This window comes from Rhincodon typus, chromosome 17 (assembly GCF_021869965.1).
Source record: "Rhincodon typus isolate 14 chromosome 17, sRhiTyp1.1, whole genome shotgun sequence".
Lineage (NCBI taxonomy): Eukaryota > Metazoa > Chordata > Chondrichthyes > Orectolobiformes > Rhincodontidae > Rhincodon > Rhincodon typus.
The window spans coordinates 8,852,260-8,877,477 of record NC_063348.1 but is presented as its reverse complement, the minus strand read 5'-3'; the positions used below and the strand labels follow the sequence as shown (position 1 = coordinate 8,877,477).

General features: G+C 40.7%; 1 protein-coding gene across 2 annotated transcripts in view; it reads left to right on the top strand.

The window, feature by feature from the left end:
• The window catches only part of b4galnt4a (beta-1,4-N-acetyl-galactosaminyl transferase 4a), a 659,693-nt gene that overhangs the window by 579,405 nt on the left and 55,070 nt on the right, over nucleotides 1-25,218 (top strand). For both annotated transcript variants that reach the window (XM_048607214.1, XM_048607215.1), the window contains exons 12-13: nucleotides 20,469-20,569; nucleotides 21,974-22,047. In XM_048607214.1, the coding sequence (XP_048463171.1) occupies nucleotides 20,469-20,569; nucleotides 21,974-22,047 (175 nt within the window). The remainder of the gene's footprint in view (nucleotides 1-20,468; nucleotides 20,570-21,973; nucleotides 22,048-25,218) is intronic.

The window sequence follows — 25,218 nt, the reverse complement described above, 5'->3', positions numbered from 1 at the left end:
GTGATACTTCTGTAGTGTGAATATTAGTTGCCATTTACCATGTATGTGGGAAATCATATCACTGAAACTGTATGGGTATCTGGTGAATATGAATGTTTATATTTGAACGGAAAATAGGAAGTGAACATAAAATTCTGAAGAGGATCTATGATGCTTTCAAATTACAGATAAAAGAACTGGGTGGTATGGAGGCTCAGCAGTTAGCACTGCTGCCTCATAGCGCCAGTGACCTGGGTTCGATTCCAGCCTTGGGTGAATGTCTGTGTGGACTTTACACATTTTCGTTGTGTCTGTGTGGGTTTCCTCCAGGTGCTCTGGTTTCATCCCACAGTCCAAAGATGGGCAGGTTAGGTGGCTTGGCCATGCTAGATTACTCATAGTGTCCAGGGATGTGCAGGTTAGGTGGGCTGGCCGTACGGAAATGCAGGGTTAAGGGGATAGGGTAGGGGGCGGATCTAGGTGGGATGCTATTTGTCAGTGTAGACCCAGTGGGCTGAATGGCCTGCTTTCACACTATAAAGATTCTATGATTCTGACTGCCATTTGGATAGAGCTGGGAATTGTTCACCATTTCATCTAAAACAATTTGAAAAGTTCTGTTTATTTTTAATGTTCTCCTTGTACATCTATGTCTTGTATAAGGAAACTTCACCACTTCCTCTGGCAGCCTCCACCACTTCCTCTGGTAGCTCATTCCAAACACGCACCCCACTCTGCGTGAAAATGTTGCCTCTTAGGTCCTTTTAAGTCTTTCCCCTGTCACCTTCAGCCTATGCCTTCTAGTGTTGGACTCCCCCAGACTGGGGAAAAGACCTTTACTATTCACCCTATCCATGCCTTCATGATTTTATAAACCTCGATAAGTTCACCCCTCAGCCTCTGACACTCCAGGGAAAATTGTCCCAGCCGATTCATACTCTCCTTGTAGCTCAAACCCTCCAAACCTGGCAACATCCTTGAAAGGGTTCAGAAAAGATTTACAAGTTTCACAACATCCTTCCTATATCAGGGAAACCAGAATTGTAAGCAGTATTGCAATAGTGGCCTAATCAATGTCCTGTACAGCCGCAACATGACCTCCCAACTCCAATACTCAATGCAGTGACCAATAAAGGCAAGCATACCAAACACCTTCTTGCAGCCATCTCTCAAATTATCCCTCAGATTTCCCTCTTCAGAATGTGCAGGGCAGAAAAACTTCATTGCAGTTTATCAGGCCAGTTGCATTACCTAGAAAACATCGTATTCCTTGATGCCTCTCAAACCCTCTTGAAGTTTTTCTCCAGGAATCTGTCCAACTTTGTACCACTTAATACAATCAGACTGTATAATGGCTGCCTTCTTCTGTTAGCCAATTCAGCACATCATAATTTTCTTTTCAAAGTCATTAAATTAATTCAGTTATATATAAAAGCTATAGTATCTTATTCTAGAATCTATAATAATAATTAACCTATTAATGTTTATCATGTTGATACCCTTTCGGACTACTTCCATTAGATGATTCTCTTCTTTAGGCTAAATATATTCACTTTTGCAGCTTCTCCATGCCTAGGTTTCTAATCCCAACTTTCAGTTCAATTGCCTTTTTGCTGCATCTTCACTCGGTCTCATAACGAGCAAGATTATGCACAGCACTGTAAGCTGGTCTAGACCAGGGCTATGTGGAAAATTTGAATTAGTTCCTGAGATTGATGGTCTATTGCTGCCACATAGGACTGATTAACCTCTCAGCATGTATAAAGATGGTTATGGTCATGGAAGGTGACGATCTGTTAATCAGGCTGTGAATCTTTTCACTGTTTGGCTCACATGATAGTTTGTCTGTTGATAAGAATGACTTCTTATCCACCACACAAATTCTCTTAGAAGAATGAGCACGTCACACTCTATCAGACTGCTAATCAACCTGCAAACCCTTCTACTGCTTCACACTATTTCCTAAGGGAAAACCATAATGATACAGAAACAACACATCTATTTAGCTTCTGTTACTGCTATTTATTATCTCCAAATCTTGCGGCTTTGGTCTTGGACATAGGCAAAAATGATCATTCAGAATGGTCCTTTAGGAAATGCAGGAATCTGTGATCTATAAATTTCATTCAGTTGGATGGAAACAGTGACGTGAATCATGGTTATAGTAAAGGTCATTAGTGCAAAGATGGTCATTTATATGTATACTGTTTTAGTCAATTCGTTTACAGCAATCTGACATACCTCTGGCTTTTGTTGACGTTGTGATGGCTGGAAGCTAATAATAACTCAGCGCAAGAATGTTGACGACAATGTCAACACTTAAAAGGCACATTCACGTAGTCTAATAGCTATTTACTTCTGATAAATTTTGCTCAGTAAAGCAATGATAAATGCAAGTATTTAGTCAACTTGTGACTGATGAACAATTTGATTTGGTCAGGCAGGAACAAAACAGACCAAATATCCTGGTTGTCCGCAATGTCCATTTGCATGTCCTCCTTATTGCAGTCACTGTATTGATCCGTAGACATTAGATCATTATCTACCTAGTACTACCATGCCTATTTCATTTATCGATCTGCCAGTGCGGTGTGAGCTGTCAGGAGGAAATGCATTTATATTATTCTGATGAATAATTACTTGTACAAAATAACATGACGTGAATTTAAAGTCAGGATCATTTAATGAGTTGTTTAGGTAATTGATTTACCTGTATACCTTGTGAATGACTGGACAATAGGGGAAGGTTTGCTTGGTGTATACAGAACCTGTCACTCACAGAGAATGTTGCCTTCAGATGAAAAAGGGAGTGATGTTGAATATGAGGAAAAGCCTTTTACACTCACTTGCCAAGAAATCAAGAAATGGCTGAAACAATAAAGCATATTGCATGATTTGAGTGACAGAGTGGATTTTGAGATCTTTGTAATGACTCCACTCTGCCCATCTAAAAGTCATCTTGAGCAACACATGTTCTGAACAATGGGGAAAATGAAAGATACACTCCCAGCCCTCAGCTGATCCTGAATTTAGGCAGGGCACCTGGGGAAGCATGGAAGTGAGATAACATAACTTCGTTGTCAGATATATATATTTCTCTTTTTCTGATTGTCTCCCCATTGTCTCAAATCACCAGTCTGGGAAAACTCTGTTTCCCTCTGATGCTGACCTTCACTGCTGTGTAATTGATGGGTTTATCTTCAGTCTTCTGGAACCTATGCTCTGGAATTTCCTCCTTGAACATCATTGTTTTCAAAGACCTTCATAGAATCCCTACAGTGTGGAAGCGGGCCATACGGCCCATCAAATTCACACTGACCCTCTGAAGAGCATCCCGCGCCTCACCCTATTCCTGTAACCCTGCATTTCCCATGGCTAACCCATCTAGCTTGCACATCCCTGGACACAATGGGCAATTTAGCATGGTCAATCCACCTAACGTGCACATCTTTGGACTGTGGAAGAAAACTGGAGCACCCAGAGGAGAGGACAGAGGGAACCCATGCAGACTCGGGAAGAATGTGCAAACTCCACAGACAGTCGCCCGAGGGTGGGATCGAACCCGGGTCCCTGTCCCCTAGACAGCAGTGCTAACCACTGAGCCACCGTGCCACCCAACAATGCTCCTGGAAGTCCAACTCTAGGATGAAGCTTTTGGCCATTCCTCTCAACAGTTCCTTCATTGACTAAGCATTGAACTGGTGCCTTATTACAATACTATGAATCACCTTGGGAATTTTTTAAAAATTGATGGTGCTACATAAATGTAGCCTATTTCGGCAATTAAGTATTTGTGAAGGAGGGTCTCGACCCGAAACGTCAGCTTTCCTGCTCCTCTAATGCTGCTTGGCCTGCTGTGTTCATCCAGCTCTACACCGTGTTATCTCCCATTCATTTGTGAAAAATGTGATTGGTTCAGACAACTCCTAACGAGAGATTGGAGTCAAAGTCAACTCTGACATAAAATCCTTCAGTGGGAGCTTGCAAACAACCACTCAGAATGCTGATCATTTGTACATGAAACTGCAATGTATTTCAAGTTGCAATGCCTTAATGATGATGCAGATCGTCAGCTAGGAAGACACGAAAGGAAGCAAATCCTCTACATCCCACTACCTCATCCTATGTCCCAACCTGTTTACCCAAAGACCCTTGGGTTGAAGACCACCCTTCTCAGCCAGATGAAGACCCATGAAAGAAGCTCATAACCCTGAGCAGACATCATCTACAAATTGAGGGAAAACTAGCAATGAATGGGAGATCCTTTGCTCTCTGCTCCTCTCTACAATATAACTATAATGGGTTAGAAGATGTGTCCATTTAGAATAAGAATCTTATCTCATGCACATTATTATCGAGATGTAATCAGTCGTTTTGTTTTAGTACATGGTACATGGTGTTGTGATTTAGGGAGCAATTTCTCCAATTCTTCCTTCTTTGGAAAAAAGGAAACTGCAGCTTGTTGGCTTTGATTGTCCTACTTGTACCAATGTGCTCAAATTTTTATGTGCCGTGCTTTTTTTCTCGTGTACCATCTTTGGGGCTTTGGATTAGATTTGTTTCTTGGTTTCAGGCTTCCAGGTTTTTTTTAACGAACCAGAGCAGGTCCATGTTCGCACCAATTATTTGTAATTGTAATGAGCTGAGGGATCAACCAGAGAACGTGTGCCTTTTCGAACAGTGACAATGCAGATGCTAATTGTGACTGTGACTGACAGACAAGTAAACATTCTGTCGGAGGATCAATTAGATTGTTAACTATTAGGCTGATTTATTAAGCAGTAACTGAATGAATGATTGGACGAACAAACTATTGAGTTTCAACAGCCATTGACTAAACTATTCCCTTCAGGTTATAGAAAAGGACACAGTCTGTCAAGCCAAACTCAAAGGAAGCTGTCAGTCTTGAATAACACATTACTGTTGACCATCCACAGAGTCCCGAGCCTGTATTAGCTTCAGAATAATTAGCCATTTCAAACAGACCAGCTTAAGGTAGACGTTTGGGGCTGAGTTTTTCAGCCCCCAAACGTGGGAATGGGATAGAGGACGCTGAAAAATACTGAGGTCAAACATTGTGTCATTTTCAAGGTGTTGATCTGCGTGCCTGTAATAACAGGTCACACATTTAAGGCAGAGATAAGGGGGAATTTCTTCTCTCTAAGGGTAGTGAATTTGTGGAATTCTTTATCACAGAGGGCTTTCCAGGTTGAGTCCTTATGCACATTCAAGACTGAGATGGACTAATTTTTAATCAGTCAGGGAATCGAGGGTTATGGGGGAAAGGCAGGAAAGTGAAGTTGAGGATTAACAGATCAGCCACGATCTCATTGAATGGAGGAGCAGACTTGATAGGCTGAATGGCCTACTACTGCTGCATTATCTTCTGGTTTTATGGACAGTGTTTTTGGAAGGCAAAAGATGTCAAGCATTTGAATGAGATGGGGGAGTGCAAGTGGAGCAGAGGGTGCCAGTCGAGTAAGTAAAGAAAGGTCAGTAAATGTAAATGGCATCTATAAAGAATCCTTCATATCTAAAGATACTCCATAAAACATTTATCTTATAAGCTGCTTTCATTTGGGTGCTGGGGTGCGAAATGGAGATGTGTGTATCTCCGGTGAAATAATTTGAGGAAAGATCAGTTGTGCTTGAAATCTCAATACAGTATAGTAGATGGATTGGTTCCAGTGCAACTTGTTTGCTATATGTATTCGATGGTCTAAATGCTATTACTAGTCAACAAGACTGCAACAAGTCACTAATGAACAAAGTGACACAACCATACCAGGCATTTCCTCAAACGACTCCTCGTACAAGCTCCTTTGTAGTCTGCTTTTAACTTTCAGTGTTTAAGTCTTAAAAACAGCCAGCAGAACAGCTTTATGCTTTAAAGAGTAAAATCTTAGTTCATTACGTAAATTATTATATGAATTCATTACTACTACTGAAAGTTATTGATGTAAAAAGTGATAAAATACAGGTACAAAAAATTAAAATAGGGATAAAAGTTACATATGAAGATAAACATGAAATTAGCCTGTACTACTGTTGCAGGCCTGCTGTGCTTCAGAATTCTTTGTGTGGAGTGAACGATTTGATCCAGCAGCTGGTGCTGACTGCTGTAGTCAGATAATCAGTGTTTGCTCCCACAGATGGACTGAGCAGATCAGATTTGGGAGGGAGTGGGTGGGTGAAATCTCCCTTGTTCCGCCGTTATGGCTTTTGGTAACCCCGCAGCCCTGGATACCTTCCTGTTGTCTCCCCGTTGAGAAGCAGTGACAGCTTATGGTTTCTGCATGAAATGGTGACCCACAACCAGGCTCTGATACAGAACAGAACTTAAAATCGCTAAACCACGATTCTCTGTTAGGTATTTGATCAGCCTAGGTCTACGGGAATGGACCCATCAATTTTCTTTGAGAGGAGGTAATTAACTTTTGGATTGTCTCAGCCAGTAGCATGGATGGCCCTCATTCTGTTAGGTGAGATAGTAAGAGCTATTTATACCTTTAGGAAAACCTTTGTCAATGAGTTTCTGTTTACATGTTCATAAATTGTCAAAAGCCTCTTGTAATTTCTTTTGGAGATCAATTAAAGCCGGTCCCAATACCAGTTGAAGCCACAAAGGGTAATCATGTGACTTCTGAAAGCCATTTTGTAAGATTCTATGTCCAATTTAAAGACAGATTTGTTTTTTTTTAAACAGAATATTATAATTTTCATTTGTCACACAGCTTCTATAGAATGCAGCTAGCCTTGTTTGTACCACATTTGCTGAAAGGTCAAATACATACGTTACAAAACATTTAATTTTTTATTTTAAAAACTCATTCTGAATTAAAAGAAGATATAATGTCTTATAAATTTATAGAACAGCTGTCTGAGATGACTCCACCAAATAACAGCAGATAGGATCACCAAACTATTTTGCTCTATCTGAGGGTCTCCCTTCTGCTGTTATATGAAGTTGCTGCAGTGAAAATCACAGAGTGAATGTCAATCAGCATTGTCATAATCTCCTCACCATCCAAATACAGTTCATGTCCTGTCCTTTCACTCTTTGCCATAACCCTCTCTGCACCCATTGACCCCTCCTCCCTTCTAAAAACCAAAAGAACTGAGGACGCTGTAAATCAGGAACAAAAACATAAGTTGCTGGAAAATCTCAGCAGGTCTGGCTGCACCTGTGGAGAGAAATCAGAGTTAACATTTTGGGTCCGGTGACCCTTCCACAGAACTGATGGTAACTAGGGAAAAGGATGGCTTTTAGACAGAAGGTGGGGTAGGGGGGGAGTAAATGATAGGTGGAGATAGAGCCCAAAGAGAGAGAGAAACAGTTAGGCAGACAAAGGAGTGGTTAAAGGTCAGTCTGGGGGAATCTATTAGTGATGACAATGGGTAGTGTGTGGTAGCAGCCCATGTGATGTTAAATGCGTGCGTGGGTGTGAGGGAAAGGTGCTCAAGCCCTAAAAGTGTTGAACTCGATATTAAGTCCAGAAGGCTACAGGGTCCCCAGGTGGAAAATGAGGTGCTATTCTTTTAGCTTGCACTGAGCTTCACTGGAGCACCACGACAAGCCTGGGAAGAGCTGTTGGCCAGGGAACACAGTGGTGTGTTGAAGTGGTAAGCAACTTCAGAAAATTAGTTTGGGATCTACCAATAATGTCTAGAGTTTTCTTGATTTATCTCTAGCTCACATTTGAACTGTTCATAATAACCTAAACAAATGATATCACTGGCTAGCCAAGCCAAATTAATTATATCGGAACAGGCAAAAATTAAACCTAGCTTATAGTTGCCTGATGCAACAATGGAGCTACAAATAAAAATCCAAATCAATGCTGTGTTATCAAAGTATTAATTGCTGAAAAGGACCCATTTTATCAAAAAAATTCATCTTGCTGAATTCAGGACAATTCACAAGAATGCCAGTTTGGGGGAAATATTGTACACTTGTATACAATGTAAGAGGATAGTGATAATCTGCCAAACAGATTCTGATTGGCAGAGATTTTTTCAGAAAGAATGCATCAATTTATGATAATGGTTTTGTTTAAATTTCAAACTAGGCAGTTTGACTCCAATTTGTCAAGTTATTGATCAAAGAAAAGATACAACATAAGGCTGTCACCAATTTGATTGAGTTGAAACAGGCACAATATGTGTATGTTCTTTTGCACACATTTGGAAAAATATGGATTTATTAGTGATAGGTCACATGGATTTGTGTGGGGGTGGTCGTGTCACATAAACTTGTTTGAATTTTTTGACGAAGTGACAAAGATGATTGCAGAGTGCCGAGTGGTAGATGTTGTCTATATGGACTTTAGCAAGGCCTTTGACAAGGTCCCTCATGGCAGGCTGGTATAAAAGGCAAAGTCACATGGGATCTGCAGTGAGCTGGTAGGATGAATACAGAACTGGCTTGGTCATAAAAGACAGAGAGTAGTGGTGGAAGGGTGTTTTCTCACTGAAGGTCATGACCAGTGCTATTCTTCAGGGATCAGTGCTCGGACCCCTGTTGTTTCTCATATATATGTGTGTGTGTATATATATATATATATATATATATATAAATGATTTTGGAGGAGAATGGTGTGATTAGTAAGTTTGCAGATGACACAAAGGTTGGGCAAGCTGTGGGTAATGAAGAGGATTGCCAGAGGATACAGCAGGTTGTAGATAGGCAGAAAACTTAGCCCGAGAAACAGCAGATGGAATTCAATCTGGACAAATGTGAGGGGTTGCATTTTGGAAGGTCGAATGCAGGAGGGAAGTATACACTAAATAACAAGCATTAATATACAGAGGGATCTAGGTACACAGGCTCACAGTTTTCTGAAAATGACAACAAAAGCGGGTAAGATGATCAAGAAGGTGTCAGGCATGCTTGCCTTCTTTGACTGGGGCATAGAGTATAAAAATTGGCAAGTTATGTTGCAGCTGTATAGAACTTTAGTTAGACCACATTTGGAGTATTGTGTGCAGTTCTGGGTCACCACACTACCAGAAGGATGTATGGATTTTGGACAGGGTACAGAAAAGGTTTACCAAGATGTTGTCTGGTTTGGAGGTTACTAGTCATGAGGAGAGATTGGACAAACTTGGTTTGTTTTCACTTGTACGTCAGAGGCTGAGGGGCGATCTGATAAAAGATTACAAAATTATGAGAGGCGTGGACAGAATGGATAGTCTTTTTCCCAGGGTAGGGACGTGTGTTTAAGGCAAAAAGGGTCAGTTTAAAGTACATGTGAGGGACATGTTTTTTACTTGGGGGGTGGTAAATGTGCTGCCAGAGGACGTGATAGAAACAAATACAATAGCAATGTTTGAGAGACATCTTGTCAGAAACATAATGAGGCAGGGATTAGAGGGATATGGACTAGATAGAGGCAAAAGGTTTTTAGTTTAGAAAGGCATCATGTGTCAGGGCAGGCTCAGTGGGCCAAAAGGCCTGTTTCTGTGCTATACTGTTCTTTGTTTCCAAAGATGTTTCCATTACATGCAAATAAATCATACCACAATCCAAAATCGCTTGTCATCATGATTCTTTGCACATTCAGGATTATCTAAAAATGTTGCCTAATTGTAGAATGACATCTAATATTGAGCAGTCTTTTATGAGTTTTGCAAGCATGGGCTGGTTGGGTGTGGTCAGTATCTTGTTTATTATGCACAGTCAAAGGGACTTGCTGTGTTTGATATGATTTGTCAGTCTTTGGGACATCCAGCCTACATACCTGGTGTCACGCTGGCACTGAAATCCATTCACCTTTTAACCTTTGTGTTAAGCCGAACAGCTTTTCGGCTTGACAGCTGTATCGTGTTAGCAGTGAATATCATTGGACCTGGAAGTTAATTGTCGATTATTATTAACTGGTGAATTTCCATTGTCGAAGCTTTTCCAATCAACGTTCACAGATTCAGCTGAGATCCCCTTCTCCCCTCGGGTGAATCTGTAAGATCCCATGATACTGTTTAAGAACAAAGAACAAAGAAAATTACAGCACAGGAACAGGACCTTCGGCCCTCCAGGCCTGCGCCGATTCAGATCCTCTATCTAAACCTATCACCTATTTTCCAAGGATCTATAATCCCTCTGCTCCCTGCCCATTCATGTATCTGTCTAGATAAATCTTAAATGACACTATCGTGCCCGCCTCTACCACCTCCGCTGGCAACGCATTCCAGGCACCCACCACCCACTGCGTAAAGAACTTTCCACGCATATCTCCCTTAAACTTTTCCCCTCTCACCTTGAAATCATGACCCCTAGTAATTGAGTCCCCCACTCTGGGGGAAAAAGCTTCTTGCTATCCACCCTGTCTATACCTCTCATGATTTTGTAGACATCTGTCAGGTTCCCACTCAACCTCCGTCTTTCTAATGTAAATAATGCTAATCTACTCAACCTCTCTTCACAGCTAGCGCCCTCCATACCAGGCAACATCCTGGTGAACCTCCTCTGCACCCTCTCCAAAGCATCCCCATCCTTTTGGTAACGTGGCGACCAGAACTGTACGCAGTATTCCAAATGTGATCGAATCAAAGTCCTATACAAAAAAAAAACAAAATTTAAACAAAAAAATTCTCCACAACTTGTTTTTTTTCTTATGTGAGCTATGGGCATCAGTGGCAAGGCTGACATTTACTATCTGTCCTTAATTGCCCTTGAGCTGATTTACTATCTAGCCCATTTCAAAGGGCAGGAGCTGGTGTCAACCATTTTTTGACGATTTTGAGTCAAATGTGGGCAAGGTAACAATAAAGGCCATCAGCAAACCAAATGGATTTTTTTACAGCAATTGACAGTGATTATATCATCACTGTTAAGCTGACGTCTTAATTACATATTTTGTTGAAGTCAACTTTCACCATCTGCCATGTTGGGATTTGAATCTATGTCCCCAGACCATAAACCCGGGGCTCTGGATTACTAGTCCAATGACAATAGCAGAACACCACAGCCTAACTGTAAATATCATTGTGATAATCTGGGTGCTTTCTGTGTGACATCTGAAGGATAGTTGTTGGCCAACATACCAGCAATGAGTGGCCTGCTCCTCTTCGTAACAGTCCCATGCGATCATTTACATCCACCCACATAAATGCCATCAAAAACAGATATGTTTGTGGAACCTTGCTATATCCAAATTTTCTCCTGGCTTGCTTTATTCCAATTGTGACTGCACTTTATAAAGCAATTAACTGGCTGTGATGCATTTTGCTACAGCCTAAGGACACGATAAGGAGCTGTAGAAATGTGTTTATTTCCCTGTACAATTATACTGTGCCCTCTCTTTCTCTGTACTCAAGCTATTAATCCATCAGCCACAATAAACATTGTAGTTATACTTGAAATAGCACTTAACCTTTCTTAGACTTCTAAGTTCCACTTTAATGGTTTCCCTGCTTGTGAAAAACCAATTTCTTTACAACTTCCTTAAATTTGGTAATCCATCAAATCACTAACATCTGAATCTCGTAAGTTCCATCGAGGCAATGGTAACAAAATCATGTTTTCTTTTGTGAATTAAATCTGCTGGTGATCAAAAAGGTGATGAGTGAGATTTTGTCTTGGAAGTGGGCATACTGGCAATTTCTTGCAAGGGGATTGCAGGCCTCTTGATACCACTCTGCAGAAATAACACCTTCTTCCAGGTTCTCACCCACTCCAGCAGAATCTGGAGGGAGGGTGTGCTGAATTATCAGACTGCCCCCTCACGATGCCTTTCTTGTTGGTCTCCATGAGTGCGCTCTTGGTAACGGTACATTTTGCATGCAGACACATTGGTGACTAACAGACTCCTGCCTCCTGAACGCCTTGATTCTCCCCTAATTGAACATTCATCCCAAAAGCAAGACATTATTTGCTTGCTTCTTGCTAAATTCTTCCAGATGTTGTACAGTGACATTGAGTGGGCTTGGTACCTGAAATTGATGCCGCCTCTGGTAAGGTTGGGAAAATTCAACTGCTTGAATCCAGTCACATTAATCTGCATCCAATGTATCATTCAACTTGAGTCTTCTTAGCTGTTAACCGTTTCTGTTTAAACACAGTAATACATTTATTAACTAGCTGCTGTGAACATTTTAAGGTAGATTATTTTTCAACATTGTAATAGTGCTAATTCAAAACATATGGTTGTATGGATACTTTGTCGACATCGAAAATTTCCCAATGATTAATATTTTTAGGGCATTTTCAGGATACCTGCAAAATGTCTAACATACCATTAGTATTCCAGTGAAAGCGACTTGGAATCATTCCGTGCAATTTTAACTAAGCTTGTTTCGTATAACATCACCAGAATGGGATAGAGCGCATGCTATCTGAGCTAACTTTACAGGGAATCAATGTAAATTACCACATCTAAGAAACATTTTCTTCTTTATCAAATGTAACTGTGACAAATTCCAGAAGTTCTTTTGTATTATGGAAGTTTAGAGCGGTCGAACGTTCTGAATCAATGAGCAGAATTTGAATATATTTGGATAAATGGAACCTTTATGAAACAGTAAATACTGAGCCAGAGTTACTGGAAAAGCAAGATATAAATTAAGTCAATCTTTTCCTCAGCTTTATATTTCTTCATTCCCATTATAAACTTCTGGATCTAAACAGATGATAGAGGTTTTGATATTGCAGGTAAGGCACTGATCTTGAAATAAATTACAATTTGTCCTTTTGATTGAAATATTGCATTCTATATAGATATCTGTAAAGGAATCATGAAAAGACCTCGAATGTTAACATTTAACACTGTATTTTGCATCCATAAAACTGGGGGTTAAAATATGGCCTTGGTCTGCATACTTTAGGTGACATAGATTAAATAAATGTAAATTTTCATACTGTAAGCTGTGACTTATTCTTCAAAGAACACGTATTTTCTAACCAACTTGTTGTTTTTGTTCTGAGCTGGCAGTCTGGCTTTGTTGAAACCATCCTTGTAGCCAAAAATAAGAGAATATTTTAAGGAGGATATTTTAACCACATCTGCGTATAATTATTTGTGTGTGTAAATGTAAGAGAGGGAGAGATACATGTTTAATGAGGAAAATTGTGACAGGAACAAGAAAACAACGACATGGAGGGCGGACCAAACATCTGGTTCATAATGAAAACATATGTGTCCCAATACATGCACGGCTTGTTTATATTTACTACAGTGATGTAAGAGGGAAATTAAACAATGTATTTCTCTACCTACAGTGTGTAAGGGAAAGGTTATGACCATAAAAGTCACAGGCTACAATCAAAGCAAATTGTACCAGCTAATAAATCACAGACAATGAGAGGCTTCCTCCATTTGACAAGGGCTAATTGACGTGTGCTATTTCAGAATCAATTTCCCTGCCTATGTGCCCCATTCAACTGAAAAATCTGCCAAGCACTCTGCAAGATAGTGTCTGCCCTGCTCCCTACCCAAAGTAGCAGACTCTCTTGCTTCCCTGAACATATTTAGTTTATATTTAGAACAAAGCTTATGCTTTCATTGAAAGTCTAGGTCACAGAATTGAAGGACAGCACCTCTCTGAGTGTAGCACTCCTTCAATACTTCACTGGAGATTTGAAAGGTCTGTGTTTGTTTTAAAAAAAAACCACGGTGCCAAGTCTATATACTATGATTTTATATGTGTAGAGTAATATGCATTTCTGCCATATATGAGCTGTCCTACCTTGCCAACAAGGGAGCTCTAATTTTTATTTTTAAGGTAAGCATTTGCTCTTTAAAAATTGCATGCCATGGGCGAACACTAGTAAGCTATATCGCAGCAATAATTTTAATCTGTTCATAACTGTTGTATGAAGTAGGTTTTAGCACAAAGTGGAAGCATAGCGTAATTGTCCTGGATCTGTCGCAGTCTGAACAAACCTTGCTGAAATACTTCACTCATAGGTTATTCCATCATGCAGTTCCTTTGGTTAAACACAGGCGCCAAAATGAATAGATTCTACGGAATTGTTGCATCCCTCTCCTCCCTGCAGCTTTCCCACTAAACTCTCCCAGCGGGACCAGCCCCTTTCCTCTGCATTCAAACTTTTCTGTCCTTCCATTTAACTCACGATTTTTGTTGTACTTTAAACAGTGACAGCACTGGAGTTTTACTGCAGGGCCCATAGAGGAATAATGACTGCAGTTGGTGTAGTGTTCACTGGCGTTGAAGCTATAACATGTTACAGTCATCACTGCCCCCCTCTGGCAGTGTGCTGTTGAAAGCGTAATAAAACCAAATGATCCCACATAATTAAAGCAATCTTTTTGAGATCATGACAATGCTGAGTCATTAGAAGTGATGTGACCGGTGGTTGTGAATTCTTACTGATCGCTGTAATACTATAGCGTGACAGTAGCTGCTCGATTCTATATCTCAGCAGCATGAAATAGACGCCAAAATTAGAAAAATAGTAAGAAAAAATAAAAGAAGCATTCAGTCAGAGAATTCACAGTTGTGTTGTTTTTACCAATCAGTTACTTGAAAGAGGAAGAGTGAACTAAAATGGTGGCAGTCTTAGGAATTTAAGGATGTTCTCAAACATCTCCCACTGACTCTTGGGAGTCCATGGCCTATGACCACCTGAAACAGAGGAGGTGCATTCAGTAAGGCACTGAACACGTCAAGAGATGTAATCAGGAACACGTAGAGGCAAAGCTGAAGCCACTGGAAAGAGTGCACAAACTTGAAAGTATCTCATCTGCCCAACCCTACAGGCACCATCTGACCAGCAAATCTGCAGATTGTGTATTGGACTTAGCAGCCAGGTCAGGACCAATTGAACCAGAGTGAAAGCAAGTCACTATTGAGCCCAAGGAGCTGTCTAAGAAAACTGATGGAGTCATAAATTTGTAAGGGTCTGAAAAGGAGTGATTTTAAGGAAGGAGATGGTACAATGAGTTTTTGTTTTAGTTGATTGGTGTTGAGAGAGGTGTAGGGGCTGTAGTGGCAGCATAGGAAGAACAAGGATGAAAAATTCATAAAAGCATTGAACTTCATCCTTATTTCATCATTGTTTCTGATTTGCTTTGAATAACAATTTCCAAAATTTGATACACTATGAATACTAGTTGAACCACTGGCAACAATACTGTTTTACATAGAGTCATATAGCATGGAAACAGACCCTTCGGTCCAACTCATCCATGCTGACCAAGTTTCCCAAACTAAGCTAGTCCCACTTGCCTGCATTTGGCCCATATCCTTCTAAACCTTTCCTAGTCACGTACTTGTCCAAATGTCTTTTAAATGTTGGAACTATATCTACATCTACCACTTCCTCTAGCAGTTCATTGCGTATACAAACCGCCCTCTATGTGACAAATTATCCCTCAGGCCCCTTTTTAAATCTTTCTCCTTGCACCTTAAAAAAAAAAGTCTTGAACTCCCCCGTTAGTAATATGTTTCTTCCAGTTCTAACCTCTTGGGCATCAATCATTTTCTTTGCTGAATGACTGGCAGATAAGCCTTCAGCCATATAAGCTCTAAGCTCTCAGTTCCTCCCTCAACTTCCTGTTTCCATTCTCGTAAGGTTAAAAGCTACTTGTTGACCATGCTTTTGGAAAGGTATCTTATTGCAATTCCTAGAACCTAGACAGAAACATAAGCAAAGGAATGGGTCATTCATCATCCAAACCTGTTTTGCCATTCAGTTAAATCATAATAGAACTGCATTGTGACTCAATCTAGCTACTTAGGCTCCCAATTTCTTTATGTTCTTAACAAAAAATTACTGATATTTTTTCAGTTCAATTTTTTTTTTAATGACCCAACCTCAGAATGTTTTGGGGATGAGAGTCTCAGTTTTCCATTGCTTTTATATGATGAAGTGCTTTGTAGCTTCTGCCCTGAATGGGCCTTGCTTTAGTTTTAAGGCTAATCCTGCTTATTCTAGGCTCTCCCACCAAAGGGTGGAATTTCTCTCTATCTTACCTCTCAAATCACCGAAATGCCTTATTTAGATCTTGCCTTAATCTTTTCTGTTGAAGAAATATGAACCTAGACCGTGCAACCTGTCCTCATCATTTCATCCCTTTCACCCCGGTATCAACCAGTCCGAGGTTGGTCTATCCTTCATGTGGTGCACTCTCCAGAAATGAATGCCGTCCTAACTAATAGAGTTTAAACAGAGCTCTGCATGACAGTGGTACAACGTCCACCCTTTGTATTCCAGTTATTTGGATCATGACCAATATTCAATCATCCTTCATTTTATTTTACCTTAGCTCAGTGTCAATTTTTATCTGATTTATATGCCTATAGAGCCCCCGGGACATATTACGATACCCTTCTCTTTCTCCAGACACCTACAGTGACTAATTAACCACTCAAGCCATTTATACCTGTTGCTTCAATATCCTTTAGTTAATTGATTTCAATACTCTGTTTTCACCTGACTTCTCATCCTGATCTCCTCATGCATAATTCATGCAAAATATAATTGACATTTTGTCTGCCTTGACAAAATGCTACGTACTCACCCTCTCACTCCAGCCCACCCCCTCACTCCATCCAACACCTCCTAAAGTGGGCTGTTTTAAATGCCTTCTGAGCAGAGGCTTGGTCTGATGGTAATTAATTATTCCTATTCGTCCCAATCTAATTGTCAATCAAAATGGGCATCCTTTCTTCCTGTTTTGAAGGATGCTAGGATAATGACAGCACTATTCCCAGACAGAATGAAATGATTTGATCACTCCAGGATGCCTGTGAGTGGTTGATAATGAGCTCACACGCACAATTCATGCAACGTAATTTGTATGTATCCATCCATCATTCATGACACTTTGCTGAAGGACTCACTTGCTTTTAACGGGATGAGTTGCTGCAGTTTGGGCCATGAATTCTGTTTGCTGCATTTTTCAGAAACTCTTCTAAAATAGATGGACCGTCTAGACAGTTTACTGGCTTGTACTATTTGCTGAGTAAGTAGATTTTATTTGAGCCGTGCCATAAATCTTGCCTCACCTCCAGCTCATTAGTTGACATACTGGTGTCAGTAGACACTCTGTTATTTTTTGGTGATTTCTACACAGCTAAAAAGCATCTAGCACAGCGATCTCGTTGGTTTCTGTCATTCATTGAAGATAATTACTTTTACAAATAAATTGAAGCATCAGGAACTCAAAAAAAAGGATTTCAAAAGTAGGCTCGAAGTGTCAGTAAGTAGACACTTAGTAGAACACATACTTCTGTCACACTGAGTTAACTCAATGTTATTACAACTGAACAGCCCTTCATTGAGGCCTTTCCCCCTCTGGTTGATGCTCTGCAATTGAGTTTTTTTTTTAAGTGCTTCCATCTCATTGTGGAGTTTCAAGGCAACTGACATCCAACAACCTACTTGGAAAGTTCTGCTGGCAGGTTGACAGTTTAACAAATTGCAATGAAGCAGCTAGACAATCTGAAACATTCCCAATTAATCAGCATTTTACATCAAATAACCCACAACATTCGAAAAGAAAAAGGCATTGATCCCATCTCCCAACATCGAAATTCCAAGATCTGAACCTGCACCTTCATCAAAAACTAATCCGTTCTCCCTACCATTTTAGTATGTGAAACATCATTGAAATCTGTCCATTAGGAACAGTAATCCATTCAATCCTTTCAGCCTGCTTCACCATTCACTAATTAATTTGTGCGATGTTGCTTAGAGACAAAGAGATGAAAATATTATCTTTGCCTTTCGTGGTGGAGGGCAGAAAGCAGCAGAGAGGCTGTATGAGTTAAAAAATACCCCGAAAATGATAGTAGCGCAAACCAATTTTTTTATATTTAGTTAAAATCTCCTCAATTAGGTTGGCTGTGGTCTTTTATAATACTTTCCGAACAAAAGTTAAACTTGAATAATCAAGTTTCATCATCCTCAGTGTTTTCTGTTTTGTCACACGTGAACTAGAGCAACTAGAGATTAAAGAAGTGTAAGTGTTTTAGACATGGAGATCGAATTGGCTGGTTTGTGATGCAGAATGTCACCAACAGCACAGGTCCAATTCCCCAGCTGCAGTTACCATGAAGGGCTCTTTTTCACAACCACTGACCTTGCCTAAGGCATGGTGACCCTCAGGTTAAACACCATCAGTTGTCTCTCTCTCTAATGACAAAGGTCTCATAAGACTGTGGTGGCTTTGCTTTTGTTTGTGCCCTGTGTGTCACAGAAAACCGTGCTGAATTTCTTATTGTTTGTGATATTCGTAAATGATGTAGATGAGAATGTGGGGGAATGATAAGTAGGTTTGCAGATGACACAAAGATTGTCCAGGTGGTGGACAGTGAGGTGGAAGATATTAGATTACAGGAGGATATAAATGGATTGTTCAGATCGGCAGATCAGTGGCAAATGGAATTTAATCCTGAGCAATGTGAGGTGAGGCACTTTGGAAGAAGGAACAAAACAAGGGAATACTCAATGAATGGCAAGACCCTAGGAAGCCCAGAGGGATCTTGGGGTGTTTGTCCACAGATCCCTGAAGGTAGCAGGACAGGTTAATAGGGTAGTTAAGAAGGCAAATGGGACATCCGCCTTTATCAGTTGTGACACAGATTAAGAATGCAGGGAGATTATGTTGGAGCTGTACAGAACTTTGGTTAGGCCATAGCTGGAACACCGTGTGTAGTTCTGGTCACCACACTATAGGAAGGATGTGATTGTGCTGGAGGAATTGCAGCGGTCATTCACCAGGATGTTTTTGGGATGGAGCATTTCAGCTTTGAAGAGAGGCTGGATAAGATCATGTTGTTTTCTTTGGAGTAGAGAAGGTTGAGGGGGCACCTGAGGGAGGTGTATAAGCTTATGACTGGAATAGACGGAGTGAACAGAGAGCAGCTATTCCCTTCAGGGTCACTAACAAGAGGGCATAATTTTAAGTGAAAGGCAAAAGGTTAAGAGGGGATTTAAGGATAGCAACCTTTCACTCAGAGGATGGGGTCTGGAATGCATTGCCTGGGAGGTTAGTTGAGGTGGGAAGCCTCACAACCTTTAAAACGTACACGGATGTGCATTTGTACTGCCATAATATTCAAGGATATGTGCCTAATGCAGGAAGGTGGGATTAGTGTAAGAAATAGTGTAACTTTGTCAATACAGACTCAATGGGCCAAGTGTCTCTTCTATATCATATAAATCTATGATACTGACTCACAGAACAATGGAAACAATCTATCACTATTTAACTTGATCATAACCCTTCATGGCTTTGAAGACCTCAATTTTTTAGAACAACTGAAAATGAGTAACATTTTATGGCTGCGATCCCACATTCTGACAATAACGGTAACCAGAGTGAAAACAATGAAAAACGTAGCTTCGACTCTTCACATTCCAAAGTCATAAAGCGTGAAACGTTAGAGGAATTGGAACTGAGCACCTACAAGATTTTTACTGGGGTTAAAACCCCTTCGATGTAAGATGAGAACAATGGACAGATAGTAGCATTCTCGCATCGAAATGTGAGAATTGTGTGTTCAAGCTGCACTAACACGTAATCTCGGCTGGTGTTTCTGAGGAGTGCAATACTGACAGCATTGCTGGAGGGGCTGTCTTTCAGATGAGACTGAGCCCCATCTACCCATTCTGTTGGACATGTAAGACCCCATGACACTCTTTGGAAAAAGAACAATCATGCTCCCCCCCATCTAGTGTCCCGGCCAATATTTACCCCTCAATCTTCATCACTAAAATCAGATTTAGTTGTTAGTCCTTGCTACTTATATAGCTTTGCTGTGTGCAAATTGGTCGCTTAATCCCGACACTACCTCAATGCTTATGCTTCAAAAATAACTTTATTTGCTTTGGGACATCCTGAAGTGAAGATAGGAGCCACAGAAACTCGATTCCTTCCTTCTTTGTAAAGGAAAGTTGACATTGTGAACTGAGACAGGAAAGCTGATATTTCAAGTCTTTGTATTCTAATAGTGATATCAATTAGAAGAGCCCTCCATTTATAACAATATAAAGAAATTAGCCCTGAAATTTCCCAGTAGCTGTTCTACTTGTCTTATAATAGAAATCGTGAGAGATAATTACAGACCTGACATAGACCAGAATTACTGCATTACGACCTTCACTGAACTTCACAGCCAGAATGTTTTAGAAGCAGAATTTCACTTTCTTCGTTGTGTGCAGTTGGTGCAATTTGAAGACATTGTTTTAAAGGGTTTAAGGTGAGAGGGAAAGATTTAAAAGGGACCTAAGGAGCAACTTTTTCACACAGAGGGTGGTGCATGAATGGAATGAGCTGCCAGAGGAAGTGGTGGAGGCTGATACAACTACAACATTTAAAAGGCATCTGGTTGGGTACATGAATAAGAAGGATTCAGAAGGATATGGGCCAAATGCTGGCAAATGGAATTAGATTAATTAAGGATATCTGGTTGGCACGGATGAGTTGGTCCGAAGGGTCTGTTTCTGTGCTGTACATCTCTAAGTAAAGACCGATCCCAGGGATGAATACAGTCCTCACCATGTTGTTTGTGTTTTCTTACAGGTCTACTTGTCCTATGTCTACCCAAATGACTTCACCAGGCTCACTCACATGGAAACAGAGAACAAGTGTTTCTACCGGGAGAGCCCTTTGTATTTGGAAAAGTAAGAACCTATGTGTGCAGTTTAAAAAACAGAACATCACAGGCATTAGATTGAAACAACAGTGTAACAGGAAAGCATACATTTCTTATAAGGCATTGAATAGGAAGAATTATTTGGGTTTGAGACAAAGTTGAGGGTTAATCCACTGAACTGGAATTTATGTTGTTAGCAACCCCAATCTACTTTGCTTTAAATGCATAACATCTGCTGCCATTGCTGCTTTTGCGCTGCACCTTTTAATAAAGTCATAAAGGGCCTTATAATTTGAGTTGCCAACTATCACCTTTGCGACTAGACTTTGGTATCTAATTGGACTGTGAATAAATTCCAAAATATAACGTAGATGTAACTTTGACTTCACAGCCTGAGTTTTTTTCACTTCTTTGGCCAGCTCCTGAGAAACCCCACCCCTCCCCACCCCACCCCTCCATCTCCAAGGATGCCTCCCGACCAGTCTGAAAAGACTGAAGCTGCACTGTGACCTTTTAGCCACATTCCCTTCCATTCCCAAAGAACCCTTGATGCCTGGTTGAAACAATGGTCAATAGAATAAGTATGGTAGAAGTTATGGTTACTTCATTTGCATGTTTCTTTTGCAACAGAACTGACCCTCAGAAACTGGCAGGAAGGCTGGGATGCCATAGGTCACATTCCTGATCACATTCCTTAGTACCTATCTGATCCTATTCCTGACAGCCAATGAGACATTGGAGTATACTAAATGCATAAAGTATATTTTAGAGCTCACATCAAACAATTGTCTGAATAACATAACATCAAAGTCTCCTCTTTACTTAAAATCCTGCAGCTAAAAATGCAAACAAGGGCACTCAGAAACTCATAACATAATTAAACATTTCTGCAAATTAAAATAGTGAATATTAAATTTTATAATCAGCTATAAATGTGTAAAATTTCTACTTGGGGACAGTGCGATGATTAAATTTGTTTGCTCATCTCTTGTTTTCTCACTGTTCTGTGACCTCCATTACATTCTGATCAATAATGTTCAGATAGCTAATTCGATTATGGATGTATGTATTTATTTTTTGAAATACTGTGGATGAATTTGTTTACTGTACACAAATATATTTCCTGTATTCACTGTCATTCTCCCAACAATATGATAACAGCTCTGTATTGAAAAAATGACAGATTCTTGAGTATAAATGAAGCTCTGTAGGTATGTTGTAGGAGAGATAGAAGAGAGCGTAAATTGAAATATTTCTTCCTTTCTAAACTTCCTTCATAATTATCCATCCTATAGCAGTTACATTGGTACTTTTGAGATCAGTCCCTTAAATATATTTCTCTCCATCATTGACTATACATCACAAGCTGCTGAAGCTTTGTAACTGTCAACTACACTTTGATTGGAAACTTCTGTCCTTCCTTTCCCAATAGATTTGGATTTTACAAGTACATGAAGATGGATGAAGAGGAAGAAGACAAGCCATTCTTGTTTGATAATCCAGAGGGTAAGAATACCAGCCAGCCAGTGATTTCTGGCTTATTTAGAACTGAATAGAATGTATGGCGCAGAAACAGGTCTTTCAGTCCAAAAGGTCAATGCTGATATTTATGCTGCATGTGAGTCTTCTCCCACTTGAATTTCAATCCACAAAGTTTTGTATCTCTTTCTTCATCAATGTACTTCTCAATTTGACATCAAAGTGGATACAAGGAATACTGAATGTGCTTCTTTGGTCTGCCCTTGAACAGAGAGAAATTTTGAAATTATTGATGTGTGTCCACTGTTCGCATCTTATATCGACATCATTTGCGCCCGACTGTACACAGCCCAGGCCAAATGCAAAACAGAAGTCTCTCTGTAATACCCTAACATTAATTCAGATGTAAAGTCCAAAGGCTTTCACTAGAGAGACATCTGCAAATCCCAACGCAGTCATCAGTGAACAACCTCAAAATAACATCTCAGGTGACACAGCTGGTTGAGGTAAGTGGTTGTAAAGACAAGCGGGATCTCAGATTCATGAACAGACATCACAAGTAATTAAAAGCAAGGCAGTTATGTTGAATACGAACGGAATTATAGATGTACTTCAGCTGAAGTATTGTGTCCAATTCTGTGCACTGTGGAATTGAGAGGGTGCCTGAAAGATTTATGAAAATGATGAGGACTTGCTCTACATGGATAGATTGGAGAAGGTGGGAAGGTTGAGAGGAAATTTAAAGTCCTGAGAACTCTAGACAAAGTAGATAGGTAGGTACTATTGCAATTAGAGGAAAGATGTGAACCAGAGCATACTGAATTAAAATAATTGACAAAATAGCCATCAGCAACATGGGGAAAATTTATTTTATGTAGGATCTGACATTGTACTGGGGGCAGGTTCATTTGCAGCTTTGGAAAAAGACTTAGATAACTACCTGAGAGTGAAAAACTACAAAGAAAAGGGAGAGAGATATCGGACTGGATGAGTTGCTTCTTCTGTGCTTTAGCTGTTGTCTTATTTGATGAACAAATGGAAAGTATTTCATACCGGGTCATTAAAAATAATAACTCCAAGCTCTACCAGAAAGGAAAAGTTTAAAAAAAAATTTTTAAAGTAAACAATGAAGGGCAAATTGGCTTTGTTGTGATACAATACCCTCACCAATGTTTATTACCAAGCACTTTATAAGCCAGCTAACACTTACTTGATATCCTTGTGAGTCAGTATCTAAAACTTATAATGGTTTAACATATTCACAGAACACATGTAATTTCAAAGTGCTGTCTCATTCAAAGAACTTTTCTTATTCTGTCAGTGAATCAGCTATAGAAATGGGCAAGAAAGAAACGGCTGAATTATTTCCCATCAACACCCATCATCAGGGTCCCAAAACCCATGGTAAAATCTCGCCCAATTTTTTGGTGTACAACTAGACGCAAAAGTGCTGCAAGATTTAAAATTTTAAAAAGAGAAGTGCCACCAAGTCAGACACCATGCCATCACTGATTACAGCACGATAGAAATTCCAGAGCCAAAATAATATGGGTTTGCAGCCACTTCTGCAATAGTTGATGAAGATCTAGTGGATGCCTGTGCAAATCCTGAAAGGCTGAACATGCATTGATGTGCCGGAGCAATCACTGTGACTGGGGTTATTTAAAAGGCCAGCTATCCAAATGCAAGCAAGGTGCCCTGTCCTTAATTCTGCTCTTGCAAAGTTGGGGTGGAAGTCATGTAGATTGCTTTCAGCGGTTTGTTGATGCATTTGTGCATCCATTCAGGAAGGAGAGAGGGGTTTTTTGCACGCAGTCTGCAAGGCATTTGGGAGTTGTTGATGCAGCCTCAGGGGCCCTAAGATGACCAACTAATGCTGAAATACCTCCACAGAGACTGGTATCCTGTCACCAAGTGACCCTTTATTTACACGTGGAGAGCCTTTAACACTGATCCAGCTCCCTCAGAGCCAGCTGTCAGAGTGAACAGAACCTCTGACACAAGGAGTAAGAGCTGGATGAACCCAGCAGGCCAGGCAGCATCAGAGGAGCAGGAAAGCTGACGTTTCAGGTCTGGACCCTTCCTGCTCTTCTGATGCTGCCTGGCCTGCTATGTTCATCCACCTCTACACCTTATTATCTCAGACTCCAGCATTGGCAGTGCCTACTATCTCAGAACCTCTGACACTCCTATTCATGTCTGTCAGCCAGGGCTCTCTGATTGGACCAGATTAACAGCCCCAATCAGGGAACTCAGATTCAGTGAGGTCCACCTGGCTAACCTCATGACAAACACTACAGCAGCAGAGGGGAATTGCTCTGCAAATTGGACAGAGGAGGAGCACCCGCCACAGAAGCCTCTACTCACCACAACTTCCATGAAAGAACTCCTCATTCTTCAGGCTGAGTTGGGAGCAATGCCCAAGGGGACTCGGATTCACCGAGGTGAATGTGCCCCCCCCCCTCTTCTTCAACACATGCTGCAGCCTCATACCAGGCCTAGAGTGGCACCAACAGTAGCTGCAAATGTCACAGTGGCATTACATCTCACTGCAACCAGATCTTGCAAACAGAAGTGGGCAACATTTCCGTCTGTTTCACCTATTCATTTTTCCAGGAGCCAAGAGACATAATATGGTAAATTCACTTGCCCATTGCCGATTGTGCAGCGAACCATTGATTACATGGACCTGCTTCTTTGGGTAGAGGTATGGAAACTTCAAGGGCTATCACTCCACCAATATATGGTTGGTATGCAGGCATGCACTGTATACCACATCAGTGAGTAAATGCTCTCACAGTGGCAACTGTAATATCCTCATTCTGAGGAAGTCTGCAGTTCTCATTCTCATGGCTTCTCCGTGAACAAGTTGCTTGAGGATGAATGATACACCCCCTCCCCAGCCTTCCACCCCTAACACACTGTGCATTTGCTCATGTTTCCCCTCTACCAGCCAACAGCAACGGGCAAAACCGAGAGCCATCAGAACAACGCAATGCAGCTGACTGGCGTGCTGCTGAGGAGTTTCTGGTGGCAGGATGACTCCGAGGGAGCCCTGCATTACGTGTCTGGCAATGTGTCCAAGAGTCTGGTAAGCTGCTGCATTCTCCATGCCATCGGCATCAGGAAGGGGCAGCCATTACCACAGGACCGTGGACGTAACCTCAGGAGAAAGAAAACGAAGTGGCTGCACGTGCT